Source organism: Schistocerca serialis, chromosome 5 (genome assembly GCF_023864345.2).
Source record: "Schistocerca serialis cubense isolate TAMUIC-IGC-003099 chromosome 5, iqSchSeri2.2, whole genome shotgun sequence".
NCBI lineage: Eukaryota > Metazoa > Arthropoda > Insecta > Orthoptera > Acrididae > Schistocerca > Schistocerca serialis.
In genome coordinates, this window is record NC_064642.1 from 17,632,260 (window position 1) to 17,650,473 (window position 18,214).

At 42.5% G+C, this 18,214-nt stretch overlaps 1 protein-coding gene across 1 annotated transcript in view; it reads left to right on the top strand.

Annotated features, from left to right (window-relative positions):
* The window catches only part of LOC126480804 (sorbitol dehydrogenase-like), an 85,301-nt gene that overhangs the window by 57,137 nt on the left and 9,950 nt on the right, over positions 1–18,214 (top strand). The window contains exons 4-5 of the mRNA XM_050104124.1: positions 13,627–13,802; positions 14,999–15,120. Of these exons, the coding sequence (XP_049960081.1) occupies positions 13,627–13,802; positions 14,999–15,120 (298 nt within the window). The remainder of the gene's footprint in view (positions 1–13,626; positions 13,803–14,998; positions 15,121–18,214) is intronic.

Sequence of the window (18,214 nt, forward strand, 5' to 3'; positions counted from 1 at the left end):
AGGGAGGGAAGTGCCCCCCCCCCCCCCCCCCCCCCCCCCCCCCGACTACCATCAAGGGGGCAGGTGTACTCTTTCGGCTCTGAGAAGTGACTGGGGTTGGCGGAGCGGATGGGGCTAGAACAGTTGTAGCGGCAGCATAAGGTGATGTCATACAGCATAAGGTGATGTCATACAAACAGGATGGAGGTGTTCAAACTTCTGCCTAGCCTCAGTGTAGGTCAGTCGGTCCAGGGTCTTGTACTCCATGGTTTCTCCTTCTTTGTGTAAGATCCTGCAGTCTGGTGAGCAAGGGGATTAATGCTCTCCACAGTTTTAATGCAGACAGGAGGTGGGACACATGGAGTATTGGGATGTGAAGGACGTCAACAATCTCAAACACGTGATGCTGGAAGTACACCGGGAAGACATATGGCCAGACTTCCAGCATTTAAAACACCGCATTGGGGGAGGGATATATGGCTTGACATCACAGCGGTAGAAAATCACATTGACTTTCTCGGGCAATGTATCACCTTCGAAGGCCATGATAAATGCACCGGTGGCAACCTGATTATCCCTCGGACCGCAGTGGACACGCCAGATGAAATGTCCACCTTGCCACTCCAAATTAGTGTGCAGCTCATCATCAGACTGCAAAAGAAGGTCCCTGTGAAATATGATACCCTGGACCATATTTAAGCTCTTATGGGGCATGATGGTTACAAAAACATTCCCCAGCTTGTCACAAGCGAGTAACGTCTATGACTGGGCAGAGGATACTGTTTTGATCAAGATTGACCAAGATCTCATTTTGGACAATCCCTCCAACTCCCCAAACTTGTCCTCTAAAAGCTCAACAAAAAACTGAGGTTTCCTCATCATGAAACATTTCCCACTAGCTCTTGAACATACAATGTACCGGGGCGAATAAGATCCGCTGCCATTCTTAGCCTAACATTCCTCCTGTGGTGTGGCCAGGGAGGGGAACGATTTGGGATCGTACTTCTGTACGTTGAATAAAGCTTGTCAATGCTTAGAGGTTGCTAGTGTTTCACCACCATCAAGAGATGATGGACTACACTTCATCGCATGTCGTCCGCCTCGATGCCATCCATTCCGACCAGGGGCCCTCCCTACAGGTGCCACCCAGCCACAGCAAAGGCCACCTAGCAGGATGGCCATTGCCGGGAGTCCCGATGCCCCACGGGGTGGGCATCTACCGTGTGGCATACGTGGGAGTTAACAGTGCAGGCATCAGCAGAGCAATCCCTGTGTGGTCAGGAGGCTACAACCAACAGGGTACATGGCGGCCCCACCACAACGGACTGGCTACCGTGCTGGATATCAGGTGCAAAGAAGTCCACAGTCATCGTCAACACAGAAAGTGATACAGCATAGTGGGTGGAGAAAAATGCACCCAGGAAGGTGTCCCCACCCAAGAGATGGAGAATGAGGGGGATTGAAATGCGACGACGAGAAAGTGGGCTAAAGGTCACAATGCACGATGGACACAATGCACCATGCAAGGCACCCTTCCCCAATTGGCTGGCTCTTCGGGAAAATTTTGAAGAATGGCTGTGGTTCATGCCTATACAGAGGATGGGTAATTTCCTGTTGCACTACCTTCCTTTCCTTGTTCGCAGGTCTCTCTCTTCGAACAGATGGTGGTACTATTCCTGCGAGGTGGTAAAGCCGTTCGACTGGAGTGGATATCAAGCAACCCCTTATAATTCTGCAGGTTTAGTTGAGACCTACATCCACCTGTTTGGGATGAGTCCAATTCTACCACACGGGACTGGCATATGCCGCAGAATAGCAAGTGCCATTACGGATGTTTGGATAGTTTCAGGTTGACTGCCCCACTGTGATAGGATCGGCCAGTTAACATAGAAGAGTGTTCCTGGTGGAAACTTTGGACTTGCATTTCATGCAGTGATTTTTGAAAGTGAGATATCTATCAAGTTTCACTCCTAGGTATTTTGGAGTCTTGCAGTGTTCCAGTTCAACCCCAGATCATACTATTTTCAACTTGCTGCATAGGTTCCACAACAGAGCTTGCAGCAGCAGCAACCAGTGCCACAACAACACACAACACTTGAAACAGCAGCTAGTAACAAACGTTATGAAGCAGCAGCTAATGATACCTGCATAGACATCTGTTCCTATGTCCACTAGTTCCAGACTTAGTGTTTGTGCAACAAATCTTGCTGTGGTGGATGCAAACTCGAATATGACGCAGAAACAAAAAACAGTTTCATACAAAAGAGTGAAGATAGCTGTCGAAACTCAGAAATTTTCCAATTCATCACTGATATGATGAGCTATCCCGTTAACCCAGTGATGGCAGCATAACTTACGTAACTCTTTACCACACTTTCCCTGAGTTTCGCTCTAGTGGGAGGGGAGGGTGTGGTGGTGAAATTATTTCAAGTATAAAACATAGTTACTGACAGAGATAGTTCATATTTTTGACTTTCATACCTGAAAGTTTAGTGCTCTCTGCATCTCCATATTGCTCAGGCATGTTCACTATATAGCTCTGTATTTTGTGTATATAGCTGAGCGCTAATTCTTATTGTGGTTAACATTTCCACAAACATTTATGCTACAGTTTGACAATTTCAGGTTATAACTGTAAAATAACAAACCCACATTTATAGCATTTGTACATTTATCTAAAGCTTTTGTCAGTGTTGCCCATCACACACTCTTAAAAAAATTCTGAAGTTATCAGGAACTCCATAGGATAGACCTGCATGAAGAGCTACACTCAAGCACTCTTTAGACTGAAGACGACGACGACGACCACCACCACCACCACCACCACCACCACCACCAACAACAACAACAACAACAACAACAACAGTGATAAAACACAAGGAGCAGACAGTTAGCTACACCTTGAACAGAAATTCAACTGCAATTCAACAGAAATCCAACTGCAGTTCAAAATATGCTCCAAGAAATGATTCTGGAGCCAAATGAGGGACCTGAGCAGAAAATCGGCAATTCTGTGATACAATAGGTAACTCTCCCATCTACTAAGGATAAAATTTTGTAGAGATGGCTCCAGAAAGTGCATATAGGAAATCAAGAAATAGCTAAAATAGACAAGAATATCAAGGTGTTAGTGATAAATTGTTAAATCATTAACAAAAAAAAAAAAATCAAAGTTTACCGCTATTAAAAGGCTGTACTGGGAACTGAGCATTGTTGAAAATCAGAAACAGACAGTACTGATATCTTCAGGGCAAATATAAGTGTTTACTGAACAAAAACTAAATGATTATTGCAAGGCATTATTGGTCGGAAAACCCTGTCTATTGTTGTTCAGCTGCCTAGTGCTATTATTTCTATTTGGCGTTTCTTCAGCAACTTGTGCATCAATGAAGACGAGGTGAAATGATTAAAACAACAGAAACACCCAGCCCTCGAGTGAAATGACACTAACCATTACGCTACGAAGTGCAAACAGTGTTAACTAAAAATACATGCTCTATGGGATGGGAATTGAGTATCTTAAATAAACTAAGGTACATTCTTTTGAATATTACTCACCACACTCAAGCTGTAGATGTAAATAATAACTTTAGAGAAAACTGATGTGATCCATTACGTATGATTCAAAGTTATACTAAAATAGTCAGAGGAAATTTTAATCAAGCCAAAAATGATTAAAAGAATTTAACCTTTATAAGTGGTGGACTTTGTGCTGTAAGGCAATTACAAAAACTTTTTTATGAAAATTACCTAGAACAACGACTTATTTACAGGAGAGACCCAAACTTGCTGAGAATGTTCACATAGAAACTGGGATCAACGCAGTTGTAGCAACAATGGTCACCAAGATAGAATTCAAAGGGCAAGGGAATACAAGCAGAATAGCTAGAGGTTCATTAAAATGATACAGAGGCTGTGGAGTTGTCTCACTTCTCAGAAAGGAACTAGAACCAGTAGATTCATGCAGTGAGTACATAATGGAACTGTGGCTCAAGTCCAATGGGATAGGTGACAAAAACTGTACCTAGCAAAATATTAAAAGTTGGTAGAGATTCTCCTTGGTGCATAGACAATATCAGAAAGCTTCTCAAGGATCAGTTATTGTATAATAAGTACAAAACAAAGTGTGGGTAAGATAACCACAATAAATAACACGAAATCAGAATTGCTGAGTAAGAACACAATATATTTTCTTGCAAATAATGACATAGTATTGACATCCGTTTAGAGCATCAGTCATTGTGAATGTTACAAAAAGACAGACTGAATTATGCCGATTGGTCCAAACAGCGAACCACTGTGCCAGCCAAAGGGAACACACTACACTCGAAGCATTTGTCACACTTCTACTCCCTTCAGGCTCTTGGTGTGGTAGTAGTGATGGTGATGGTGGTGGTGTAGGTGTCACTGAAATGGGTGTCTTGTTGACCTCACACATCACATCTAGTCATGGAAGACAGGAGTGCAAGCTGGCAAGTAAGCTAGTGTAACTCTTTCAAATGGCACTGTTGTGCACTTGCTGTAGTATAAGATTTTCATAGTGAAATTTTCACTCTGCAGAGGATTATACCCTGATTTTAAACTTTCTCGTATTTTAAAACTGTGTGCTGGATCGAGATTTGAACTCAGGACCTTTGTGTTTCGTGGGTAAGTGCTCTACCTACTGAACTACCCAAGCATGACTCACGACCTGTCCTCACAGCTTTATTTCTGCCAGAAGCTCATCTCCTACCTCCTGAACTTCACAGAAGTTTCATATCGGCACACACTCCACTGCTAAGTAAAAATTAATTCCAGAAACAATCCCCCAGGCTGTGGCTAAGCCATGTCTCTGCACTATCCTTTCTTCCAGGAGTGAACTTGTGTGAAGTTTGGTAGGAAGGAGATGAGGTACTGGCAAAAACAAAGCTGTGAGGATGGGTCGTGAGCAGTGTTAGGGTAGCTCAGTTAGTAGAGCACTTGCCTATGAAAATCAAAGGTCCCAAGTTTGAGTCTTGCTCTCTGCCAGGAAGTTCCAAGACTTGCATAGTATTTTCATTATGCTTTAAGGTTGATGAGGACAATAATAAGGAAGTTCTACAGGCAAGCAGACAGCTTCTGTCATTAACATCACACGTGGGCATGTTTTTGAATGATTATGAAGGAAAATGTTAGCTTCTCAATGGTGGAATCCTGGTGTAGGACAAAGCTTGGAGATCTGCCAACTAACTTGTTGCAGTAGGGGCAGCAGTTCAGCAGTGGAGAGGAATTATTGTGGTACAAAAACTGATGCAAGTTGCAGTATAAATCCATAGACCATCTCAGCTGTAGACGTTCCAATGTCTCACTTGATGGCACTGCAGACACTGACTAGTGCTGCTATCCAAGTCTGTCACGGGCATGTAAGAGCAGTTCAGAGTGTCCTTTGCCAGCACTCTACCACCCAATTGCTAGCTGGGTACTAAACTATTAACGTAATGGTGTTGGAATCGACATAATTTAGCAAGTTCCAAAAACAGGGCTGACCTGAATTGTGACACATACCAAGCAACTGAAACAGGTGATCCATGTAGTGAGGAATGTTCTGGCTGCTGTTCCTGCAGGAGTGGCCATGACGGGGTGTGCCAATCAGTTGTTGTAAAGATATATCTGAATTCTACGGCAGAGTGGTTTGTGAATATGGCCAACTTTGGCTGTTGGCATTCTAAAAATGATTTATTTCACGAGGAAAACATACCTGTCCTTGATAAGCTTAAATATGATGTTATTTCCCTGGAGTGCAAGGTTGTAACCGGAGTCCAATATCTGCTTTGCGAAAACCGGCAGGTACGAAAGGTCTAACAGAACACCTAGAGGCATTGCACTTTTTTGGGTTCCTGCTAGTGGGACACTTTTAAGCTAAATTTTTGTCTCTCCACTTGTCACATGTTCTTGGAGCTCCACATCACCTGCTTGTGCTGCAGTCAATTTGTCGAAACATAGTATACAAAAATGCATTTAGCCTTGAAAAATAGTTGGCAACAATGTTATCTGGCTCTCTTACACATTTCAAATCTGTAGTAAACTGATTGACAAATTCTAACTACCAAAATTACCACGAGGGAAAAAGTTCAGTTAGGTCTTTCGCAGACAGAAGTGATGGGACTGTAGTCAGCGTATACTGCAAACAGGCATGCTTCCACACACAGGCAAAAGTTCTGGATGGCATTGTATATTGTGAGCAACTCCTGATCATAAGTACTCCATCTCTTCTGAGCATCAGTCAGCTTATAAGGGAGGGGGTGGGAGATCCAAGGATTGCCATGTGCCATTAACTTTCTACTGATGTGTATAGGCCGTGCCTGGGTTCGATTCCCGGCGGCGTCAGGGATTTTCTCTGCCTCGTGATGACTGGGTGTTGTGTGATGTCCTTAGGTTAGTTAGGTTTAAGTAGTTCTAAGTTCTAAGGGACTGATGACCAAAGATGTTAAGTCCCATAGTGCTCAGAGCCATTTGAACCATTTGATGTGTATAGGCTGTGCCAAAAGAAAACAAAGTGTGGGTTATTCATCAGTCATCATATTTAATTATGGTTATAATTTGTCTAATAGGTTGCAGTTCTGAATGTTGAATTAAAGTTAATTTTCGAAAACATCGAAGTGCGATACAGTATTGTACAAACCAAAGTTTTTGCCAATCATGCTAATATGATTGAGGATGTAATAATTTGTCTCTAGAAATTACACAGATAGAAGTGTTGTGAAGTTATGCTCAGGCAGTTAGAGATAATAGGGTTGATTTGGGGGAGGAGACCAAACTGCAAGGTCATCGGTCTCATCAAATTAGGGAAACATGGGGACGGAAGTTGTCCGTGCCCTTTCAAAGGAACCACCTCAATCGGTCAGGCAGTTAGAGATTGCTCTTTATGTCAAAAACAGAAGACAAGGAACTTTAATGCTTTGCAGTTAAACTGGTCTCTCTTTCCAACCATTAAGTACAGGATCTACTCTCTTTCTATTTTCTCTAACCTACCTCCTATGCTCACACATATTTCCTCTTTTCTTGTTAAATTGTAGAAACCCTTAAGTCCCCTGCAGTGTACTGCATTGGTCATTATTCAAGACCAACCAAACTAAGTTATGCCTCATGAGGCTAGGATGTGCTCAGCTCATATCTCAAGCTCACAACCAGCTTTAAAATATACAATTATGGTTTGTGGGCAACCCTGTTAATTATTTTAGCTCACCTGACTAGTTTTAAGGGAATATAAGCCACTGTTACACTGTGGCCTGAAACTATAACTTCTGATGACAATAAGTGAGCAGTGGTGAATGAGGAGTGTAGCGCACTTGCAAATAAACATTAGTTGCAAAAATTATGATGGCACATCATTTATAACTGCTGTCAATACTTTCTGTATATAAATGCTGAGTCATCATCTCATCTCTGAGGAGATGGTATTTGTTATATTATAGGTTGAGGGAATGTTAGTGACAGCAGGTGGCCGGATGCCCTTCCTGACACCAGAATCCCCCCCGACCCACTGCTATACTATTGAACTTCAGTTAGTTTGTGAGGCTGCAAAAGACCAGCAATTATCTCAGTCATTCTCTCCTCCAAGTTAGCAAAATTGGAGTCTGTGATAGCTGTCACCTTTGACCTTTTATTTTCTTCTAGCATTTCCAGTTTCTCATGAGTGTATGAGATTTGTTCGTGAATCATTCCTTTAAGTTTCTACTCGTTAACCTCTCTCAACTGCTTTACATCCTTATAAACCTCTTTAAATGGTTTCTTAGCACTTTTCTCTTAGGACTGCATTGTTTAGTTACTTGCAGCCACAACTCCTCAGTTAATCCCAACTATTGTTGTTTGCAATTTGGAAATTGAAATGTGCATTTCCTTTTCCTATTTTCTAGATTCCATTATATATTTTTCTAAATTCATATTCATTGTAGATAGTTCAGTTCTAAGATTTCCTATGTTTCTATTTATCTCTTCTACATCTACATGACTACTCTGCAATTCACATTTAAGTGCTCGGCAGAGGGCTCGTCGAACCACAATCATACTATCTCTCTACCATTCCACTCCCGAACAGCGCGCGGGAAAAACGAACACCTAAACCTTTCTGTTCGAGCTCTAATTTCTCTTATTTTATTTTGATGATCATTCCTACCTATGTAGGCTGGGCTCAACAAAATATTTTCGCATTCGGAAGAGAAAGTTGGTGACTGAAATTTCGTAAATAGATCTTGCCGCGACGAAAAACGTCTTTGTTGTAATGACTTCCATCCCAATTAGTGTATCATATCTGCCACACTCTCTCCCCTACTATGTGATAATACAAAACGAGCTGCCCTTTTTTGCACCCTTTCGATGTCCTCCGTCAATCCCACCTGGTAAGGATCCCACACTGCGCAGCAATATTCTAACAGAGGACGATCAAGTGTAGTGTAAGCTGTCTCTTTAGTGGACTTGTTGCACCTTCTAAGTGTCCTGCCAATGAAACGCAACCTTTGGTTCGCCTTCCCCACAATATTATCTACGTGGTATTTCCAACTGAAGTTGTTCGTAATTTTAACACCCAGGTACTTAGTTGAATTGACAGCCTTGAGAATTGTACTATTTATCGAGTAATCGAATTCCAACGGATTTCTTTTGGAACTCATGTGGACCACCTCACACTTTTCGTTATTTAGCGTCAACTGCCACCTGCCACACCATACAGCAATCTTTTCTAAATCGCTTTGCAACTGATACTGGTCTTCGGATGACCTTACTAGACAGTAAATTACAGCATCATCTGCGAACAACCTAAGAGAACTGCTCAGATTGTCACCCAGGTCATTTATATAGATCGGCAACAGCAGAGGTCCCAGGACACTTCCCTGGGGAACACCTGATATCACTTCAGTTTTACTCGATGATTTTCCGTCTATCACTACAAACTGCAACCGTCCTGACAGGAAATCACGAATCCAGTCACACAACTGAGACGATACCCCATAGGCCCGCAGCTTGATTAGAAGTCGCTTGTGAGGAACGGTGTCAAACCTTTCCGGAAATCTAGAAATACGGAATCAACTTGAGATCCGCTGTCGATAGCGGCCATTACTTCGTGCGAATAAAGAGCTAGCTGCGTTGCACAAGAACGATGTTTTCTGAAACCATGCTGGTTACGTGTCAATAGATCATTCCCTTCGAGGTGATTCATAATGTTTGAATACAGTATATGCTTCAAAACCATACTGCAAACCAACGTCAATGATATAGGTCTGTAGTTAGATGGATTACTCCTACTACCCTTCTGTAGGTACAGATCTATCGGTGAGCGAGCGGTTGTATATGAGTGCTAAGTAGGGAGCTATTGTATCAGCGTAATCTGAAAGAAACCTAATCGGTATATAATCTGGACCTGAAGACTTGCCCGTATCAAGCGATTTGAGTTGCTTCGCAACCCCTAAGGTATCTACTTCTAAGAAACTCATGCTAGCAGCTGTTCGTGTTTCAAATTCTGGAATATTCCATTCATCTTCCCTGGTGAAGGAATTTCGGAAAACCGCATTCAATAACTCCGCTTTAGCGGCACAGTCGTCGGTAACAGTACCATCGGCACTGCGCAGCGAAGGTATTGACTGCGTCTTGCCGCTTGTGTACTTTACATACGACCAGAATTTCTTCGGATTTTCTACCAAATTTCGAGACAATGTTTCGTTGTGGAACCTATTAAAGGCATCTCGCATTGAAGTCCGTGCCAAATTTCGCGTGTCTGTAAATTTTAGCCAATCTTCGGGATTTTGCGTTCTTCTGAACTTCGCATGCTTTTTCCGTTGCCTCTGCAACAGAGTTTGGACCTATTTTGTGTACCACAGGGGATCAGTTCCATCTCTTACCAATTTATGAGGTATGAATCTCTCAATTGCTGTTGCTACTATATATTTGAATTTGAGCCACATCTCGTCTACATTTGCAAAGTCAGTTCGGAAGGAATGGAGATTGTCTCTTAGGAAGGCTTCTAGTGACACTTTATCCGCTTTTTTAAATAAAATTATTTTGCGCTTCTTTCTGGTGGATTTGGAAGAAACGGTATTGAGCCTAGCTACAACAACCTTGTGATCACTAATCCCTTTATCAGTCATGATGCTCTCTATCAGCTCTGATTGTTTGTGGCTAAGAGGTCAAGTGTGTTTTCGCAACCATTTACAATTCGCGTGGGTTCGTGGACTAACTGCTTGAAATAATTTTCAGAGAAAGCATTTAGGACAATCTCGGAAGATGTTTTCTGTCTACCACCGGTTTTGAACAAGTATTTTTGCCAACATATCGAGGGAAGGTTGAAGTCCCCACCAACTATAACCGTATGAGTGGGGCATTTATTTGTTACGAGATTCAAATTTTCTCTGAACTGTTCCGCAACTATATCATCGGAGTCTGGGGGTCGATTATTAACTTAGTTCAGCTGTTAAGTATAACCTCCACCCATACCAATTCGCATGGAGTATCTACTTCGACTTCACTACAAGATAAACCACTACTGACAGACACAAACACTCCACCACCAATTCTGCCTAATCTATCTTTCCTGAACACCGTCTGAGACTTCGTAAAAATTTCTGCAGAACTTATTTCAGGCTTTAGCCAGCTTTCTGTACCTATAACCATTTCAGCTTCTGTGCTTTCTATTAGCGCTTGAAGCTCAGGGACTTTCCCAGAACAACTACAACAATTTACAACTACAATTCCGACTGTTCCTTGATCCAAGCACGTCCTGTATTTGCCATGCACCCTTTGAGATTGCAGCCCACCCTGTACTTTCCCGAGGCCTTCTAACCTAAAAAACCGCCCAGTCCACGCCACACAGCCTCCACTACCCGTGTAGCTGCCAGCTGAGTGTAATGAACTCCTGAGCTATTCAGCGGAACCCGAAACCCCACCACCCTATGGCGCAAGTCAAGGAATCTGCAGCCAACACGGTCGCAAAACCGTCTAAATCTCTGATTCAGACCCTCCACCCGGCTCTGCACCAAAAGTCCGCATTCGGTTCTGTCAATGATGCTGCAGATGGTGAGCTCTGCCTTTATCTTGTAAGCAAGACCAGCAGCCTTCACCAAATCAGATAGCCGCTGGAATCCAGAGAGAATTTCCTCAGATCCAAAGCGACACACGTCATTAGTGCCGACATGTGCTACCACCTGCAGCTGGCTGCACCCTGTGCTCTTCATGGCATCCGGAAGGACCCTTTCCACATCAGGAATGACTCCACCCGGAATGCACACGGAGTGCACACTGGATTTCTTCCCCTCCTTAGCCGCCATATTCCTAAGGGGCCCCATTACGTGCCTAATATTGGAGCTCCCAACTACCAATAAGCCCACTCTCTGTGATTGCCCGGACCTTGAAGACTGAGAACCATCCTCTGAAACAGGGCAGGCAGCTGCATCTGGCTCAGCCAGAGACAGTGCCTGAAACCTGTTTGTCAGACGCACTGGGGAGGCTTTCTGATCAGCCTCCGGGGAAGTCTTTCGCTGCCTGCCACGCCTTGGAACGACCTCACAATCAACCACAGGCGAGGGCTCAGCCCCACTGCAAGCAGCAACCGGGGCAACCACAGCGGCAGACCAATCTGGGGACAGACGGGACGAGGTTGACATCCCCGTGATACCCAAGTCCGGTTCCCCACAGTGGTGCCTATTGGCAACAGCCTCACGCTGCGCGACCGAAGTCAGCGCCGCTTGCAGCTGTGAGCGAAGGGATGCCAACTCAGCCCTCATCTGAACACAGCAATCACAGTCAGTTGTCTTATCTAATTTCACAGTCGTCTTCTCCGCAAACACTCTCAATACCTCTTCTACTGGTTGCAACATCTTCCAGGTGATTACAGGTATACATCAAACAATAGTAAATGTACTACCAAACCTTCACTGCAGCCAACTGCCTCAGAATTGGCCTCACATTGCACCAAACTAACAAACTTCATCAGACAACTGCACTCCTGATTATCTCACCTGTGCACCACAACAGTGCTATTAGGAATGAAAAAGAAAAATGGGGGAAAAAAAACAAAAACAGTTTGAGGCAAATACTATTCACCAAAGGTTTGCCACAATATCGCCACATAGCACTGCCGACAAGGTACTAGTGTGTCGCAATTGATGAATTGCATGAACTGCTATGCTGCTGTTGCTATTGCTGCCGCTTAGTAAACGATCGCCCAAACCATAAGCAGCTGCCACACGTCGACGCAGAATCACTGGCGCAAAAGTGGCGGCCTTCTCAATCGTATACTTCATATTTTCTTCTCATTCTCGGGTACTGTTGGAGGAGTTAATATATATCCTTCAACTGTTTATTGTTCCTCACGAAATTTCCGATTCAACTGCAATGCTAGTAATAACTAAAGCATAGAGTAATTGGAGTTATTGACTGGTTGCTATGAAGAACAACTGCAAATTCCAGAGAAAATGTTCTTTGCAAGGCAATAATTTCCTTTTAATTTTGAATTCTTCTAACCTTCTCAATCAAATGTTAATACTTACTAACACAGACACATCCGATCGCCCAATCAAAGTCTCCAGAAACATGACGTGCCTACGTCTGTAATGGTCTGTTTATGTGTGTATATATTTTATGGTCACTGTAGATTATAAACTTTACCTTTTTGCACTTGGAAGCAGTTGCAGAAGTACTGTGACACAGGTATGTTGGCTTCAGACTCCTTTTTCTCCATTGTGATGCCTGTGCCAGCCTGAAAAGTTACTTAAAAGACTAGCTTCTACTGAATGATTTCAGACTCCTCTCCTTTGCAATACGTGTATTCAGTTTCAATTACAACAACTACATTGCATCTTTCATGGTTCCTTACAACCTCAAGTTATAGAACAATAGCGTTTTACATCTCTCGTACATCAGTGGTGTCAACCTGAGACCAACTTTTCCTCATAAAGACATCAACAGTAAAGTTTCCAATTCCTGGACCACAGCACATCTCCTAGACACACGAAACCAGCACAGAACAACCACTCACTGCAGCAAGTGCCACAATGTGCCATCTGAAGACCCATTTCATGGATACATTGCATCCACCCCGGCACATGGTACAAGTACAATGAAAAAAAAAAAAAAAAAAAAAAAAAAAAAAAAAAAAAAAAAAAAAAAAAAAAAAAAAAAACCTCCGTGCACAGAAGGCAGGTCCAAATGTCTACTAAATTGAAAAGAAAATTCCTTTTAAAAGTCATTAGCCCAAAGCGACCTGTTACACCTCAGTGTCAGTGACGGACGGTGTTCTGTTCACTATAGGCCTTCCACAAAGATAAGTAATGGGCGGTGCAAGCTGGAGGAGATTCCATCATGTTCTGGGAACATTTTAATTCCAGAGCAACTGGGCATTTTGTTGAAGTAATTATATCAGAACAGCTTGATCAAACTGTTTGATAATCCGGTTGTCAGCTTAATGAAGACTATAACATTACCAGCCTTGTCTTCCAATATTATAGTTTTCCCATCCATCAGAATAAAACTGGAACTCTTATTGGTGATGAGAGGGGGAGGGGGGGGGTGCAGATTGGCCATGGGACAGAACTGACAATACGTTTACATATTCATAATTTATACAAGTGATTAAAAAATTTCTTATCAAAAACTAGAAACATCTTTTAATTCCAATAACGAAAAATATTTCTTTTAACTTAGATCTGCTGCCTCACCGACTGGAAATGGCAAAGAAGATTGGGGCAACATCTACACTTCGTATCCGCTCTGCTGATAAACAAAAAACTGTTAAAGAAATAGTCAGTCTCTTAAAATGTGAGCCACACATTTCCATTGAATGCAGTGGATCAGAGAATGGTATATGTTTGGCAGTATTGGTAAGTATATGTAATGTTATCACACAATTAAGCAACACAATACATGTGAGGTTAGGCAAGTCCACAGAAACAGTCAAAGCATACAACTGATCATGAGTATATGTGACCCTGAAGTGGAAAGCCTTCTGAATCATAAGTGCAAAAATCATCAGATACATTACATTCGCCAGTAATGTAATTATGGGTCAAGTCTTTGGTCTGTAAATAATACTAAATGTGGACTGCCTTACAATGCCTCAAAATCTTTTCATTCAAACAATTTGTCCACAATGGAATAACAACAAGAGGAGGCGGGGAGTTGCAGACAAACACAATGAAAACCACTTTTAAATATTAAAGCTTTCGGACAAAGTCCTTCTTATGCAGTAGAAAATACATGTGGTAGGGCAGTTGGGAACTAGCACCTTGAGTGGTGGGCATGTGTGTGGAAGTTGTGACTGTGATTTGTGTGTGTGTGTGTGTGTGTGTGTGTGTGTAGTTTTTACTGCAGATGAGGACTTTGTCCAAAAGCCTTAATACTTTAGCAAATCATTTTCATTCTGCATGTCAGTGACAATGCCTCCTCTGTACTGTCAGTGGCAATCTATCCTTTCTATACTGTTGTTTCTTCTTTCTTCATTTATTTGATTGCCAGATTTTAAACATTTTGATATTGTGTCATATGTTTTTGTTGATAGCAGATGGTGAAACCTAATATTGGTGCATGGCACATTCTCCTCCAGTAGCACCAAGTACCCAATACCTTCACACCCCTCACTGATATGGGCAAGACACCAATACCAATGTTGGATGCCCCACTTTGTGAGGAAGTATATAGCAGTTTCAGACCTAGCTTTTGACACTAACAAAGTATCTGGTATGAGACACTTTACGTCACCTCCTCTCTTGCCACTGCCAGTCAAAATTAAGTGATAACTTCTTCTGCCACAAGGATTTGAACTGGTTATCTCCCCACTGCGAGTTGCTGCCTCAGCTTGTGCTGCATCACTTGTTCATGGACATTTAAAATAAACAAATATGTAGCACTCATTTGAAGACTTAATTACCTGGGATGACAAGAAGTAATAACTAAGTAAAAGAATTTGGGACACGAAAGGACATATGAGTTAAACAAAACACGTATTGCCTTGGTCACGTATGAAGTTTCATCATAATTCCTCTATTAAAAATACACAAATCTGCAATATTTCTTTCAGGCAACAGCGCCAACAGGTGTGGTTATGCTGGTTGGAAACAGTCCACCAGAAGTAAAAGTGCCTTTGATAGAAGCCAGCTTGAAGGAAGTTGACATACGAGGCATATTTCGCTATAGCAATACGTAAGTTATTTCTACTATGTAATCAAACTGGGGGAATATTTATTATTTTAAGAAATTTTGGAAATTTGTGGTAAGTTCCTATGGGACCAAACTGCTGAGTTCATCGGTCCCTAGGCTTACACACTACTTAATCTAACTTATGCTAAGGACAACACACACAGCGATGGCCAAGGGCTACCCCGCGCGGCTACTATTTTAAGAAATGTGTCTCGTTTACAAAATTTTAAAACAGCTACCACGTATTTTATGCATTGTTGGTTCTAGTTTGCTAAAAAAATCTTCTCACAGTGAATCTTTGCAATAAATAAGAATCATTCTATTTTCCAAAATGAATGAAGTTTTTAAAAAAAATTGTGCCACAGTATAAATTAATTTTCCAATAACAAAATGCAACAGCACTGTTTACTTCAGTTACTTGTAGCCCATCACATCACTAGTGAAGAAATACACATTTGTTGTCTCTTAGCCCTCTCCACTTGGGGTCTTAGTGATCTGCCTTTCCTAACTAACCTTCGCCACCCATACTCTCTTCCATGAAGAAGGAACTAAAAGTTTCCAAGCATAGATAATTTTAAACATGTCCATTGGCTATATTTGAATTTCACCCCCAAAAGGTATAGAAAGGGCAGTCATTCTCTCACAATGCAATTTTACTTTTTCCAAGTGTGTTTTCATTACGACACGAATGAATATTAAATATCATTAACATTAAACTTAATTACATTCAGTATAATTGTTTTGAATGTCATAACTAAAGGAAAAGTGGTACAGGTTAATAATACGCAAACACAAGAGCTGCATAGAGAGAGAGAGAGAGAGAGAGAGAGAGAGAGAGAGAGAGAGAGAGAGAGAGAGTGTGTGTGTGTGTGTGTGTGTGTGTGTGTGTCAGGCTACTACTTTCCTGACCTGCATGTACACAATAACTGAAGCTTAACCCACACTGTATTTCATTTAACTTTCATTCAGGTTGTCTTTCATACTAATATAATTTTACTTCTGTTAAGTGCTGCATCTCTCATTTCCTTCAGATGAGATACAAGTTAGTCAACATTAATATAGTGTGTAAAATAAGCCACATTATTGTTCTGAAAATGAGACAAGAAATTCTGGAAGGATAAATACAGTACCCACTTTGCCACCAAGCAGTGCTTCAGTAAATCTGTAACAATGGCATATGTGCTCTGAGCTATCAGATCAATAGGGTCTGTCCAGCATAAAACCAAAACTTCATTTCTCTATGAAGATTCCCCTGAAAAGGGATGATCTAAAGGGCGATTCAGAAAACACAAATAACGCGAATCAAAACCGCTGGATTCAATGGACAAGGGAAGTAAAATTGGGTGTATGCTGCAAGAACTGAAACTAGTGGTCATATAAATGCTGATAACAATATGTAACAATATTATGAGAAGGAAAGTTGCCACTCACCATACAGCAGTGATGCTGAGTCACAGATAGGCACAATTAAAAGACTCTCATAATTATAGCTTTCAGCCATTAAGGTCTTCATCAGCAACAGAAACACATACACCACACACTCACGAACAATTTGACTCGTTCCACATCATTACGAAATATCGTATTCATGATCCATGGAACTAGTATTAATCTAATCTAATCTCATCTACTCAACTCACACGCACAACTGCAGTCTCAGGCAACTGAATCCACACTGAGCAGCAGCACCAGTGCACAATGAGAGTGGTGACTGGGTGGGGGTAATGAGTAGGCTGGAGCAGGGAGGGGGAGGGATAGTATGGTGGGACTGGTGGACAGTGAAGTGCTAAGGATAGAGGGGGGCCAGGGGTGAGGTTGGGGGGGGGGGGGGGGGGAGAAATAAAAAGACAGTGAGGTGGTGGAATGACAGCTCTGTAGTGCTGGAATGGGAACAGGGAAGAGGCCTGATGGGTGAGGACAGTGTCTAATGAACCTTGAGGCCAGGAGGGTCACAGGAACGCGGGATCGTAGCAGGGAAAGTTCTCACCTGCACAATTCAGAAAAGCTGGTGTTGATGGGAAGGATCCATATGGCACAGGCTGTGAAGCAATCACTGAAATAAAGGATAACATGTTTGGCAGCGTGTTCAGCGACAGGGTGATCCACTCGTTTCTAGACCACAGTTTGTCGGTGGCCATTCAAGTGGACAGAGAGGTTGTTAGTTGTCGTGCCTATATAGACTGCAGCACAGTGGTTCAGTGGTTACAGCTTAGCTTCTAAATCACATGACTGGTTTCACAGCTAGCCCCACCTTTGATGGGATAGGTGATGTTAGTGACCAGACTGGAGTAGATGGTGGTGGGAGGATGTATGGGGTAGGTCTTGCATCTGGATCTATTACAGGGGTATGAGCCATGAGGTAAGGGACTGGGAGCAGGGGTTATGTAAGGATGGACGAGTATGTTGTGTAGGTTCGGTGGACTGTGGAATACCACTGTGGGACGGGTAGGAAGGATAGTGGGCAAGACATTTCTCATTTCAGGGCACAACAAGAGGTAATCGAAACCCTGCCGGAGAATGTAATTCAGTTGCTCCAGTCCTGGGTGATACTGAGTTACGAGGGGAATGCTAGATGCAAGACTCGCCCCATAAATTTTCCCACCACCACCTACTCCAGTCCGGTCACTAACATTACCTATCCCACCAAAGGCAGAACTTAACTGGGAAACCAGTCATGTGATTTATAAGCTAAGTTGCAACCACTGTGCTGCATTCTATGCAGGCATGATAACTAACAAGCTGTTCCATAAAATTTCGGGCATGCAGACACATAAATTCAACAGTCTTTGCACCACAAAAATATGAAGCTACATGACTAACAAGCTGTCTGTCTACATGAATAGCCACCAATAAACTGTGTCCAAGAAACAAGCAGGCCACCCTGTTGCTGAACACGCTGCCAAACATGATATCCTTCAATTCAGTGGCTGCTTCACAGCCTGTGCCACATGGATCCTTCCTACCAAAACCAGCTTTTCTGAATTGCACAGGTGGGAACTTTCCCTGCAACACATCCTACGTTCCCGTAACCCTCCTGGCCTCAACCTTCATTAGTCAATGTCCTCGCCTATCCAGGCCCTTCCCTGTTCCCATACCA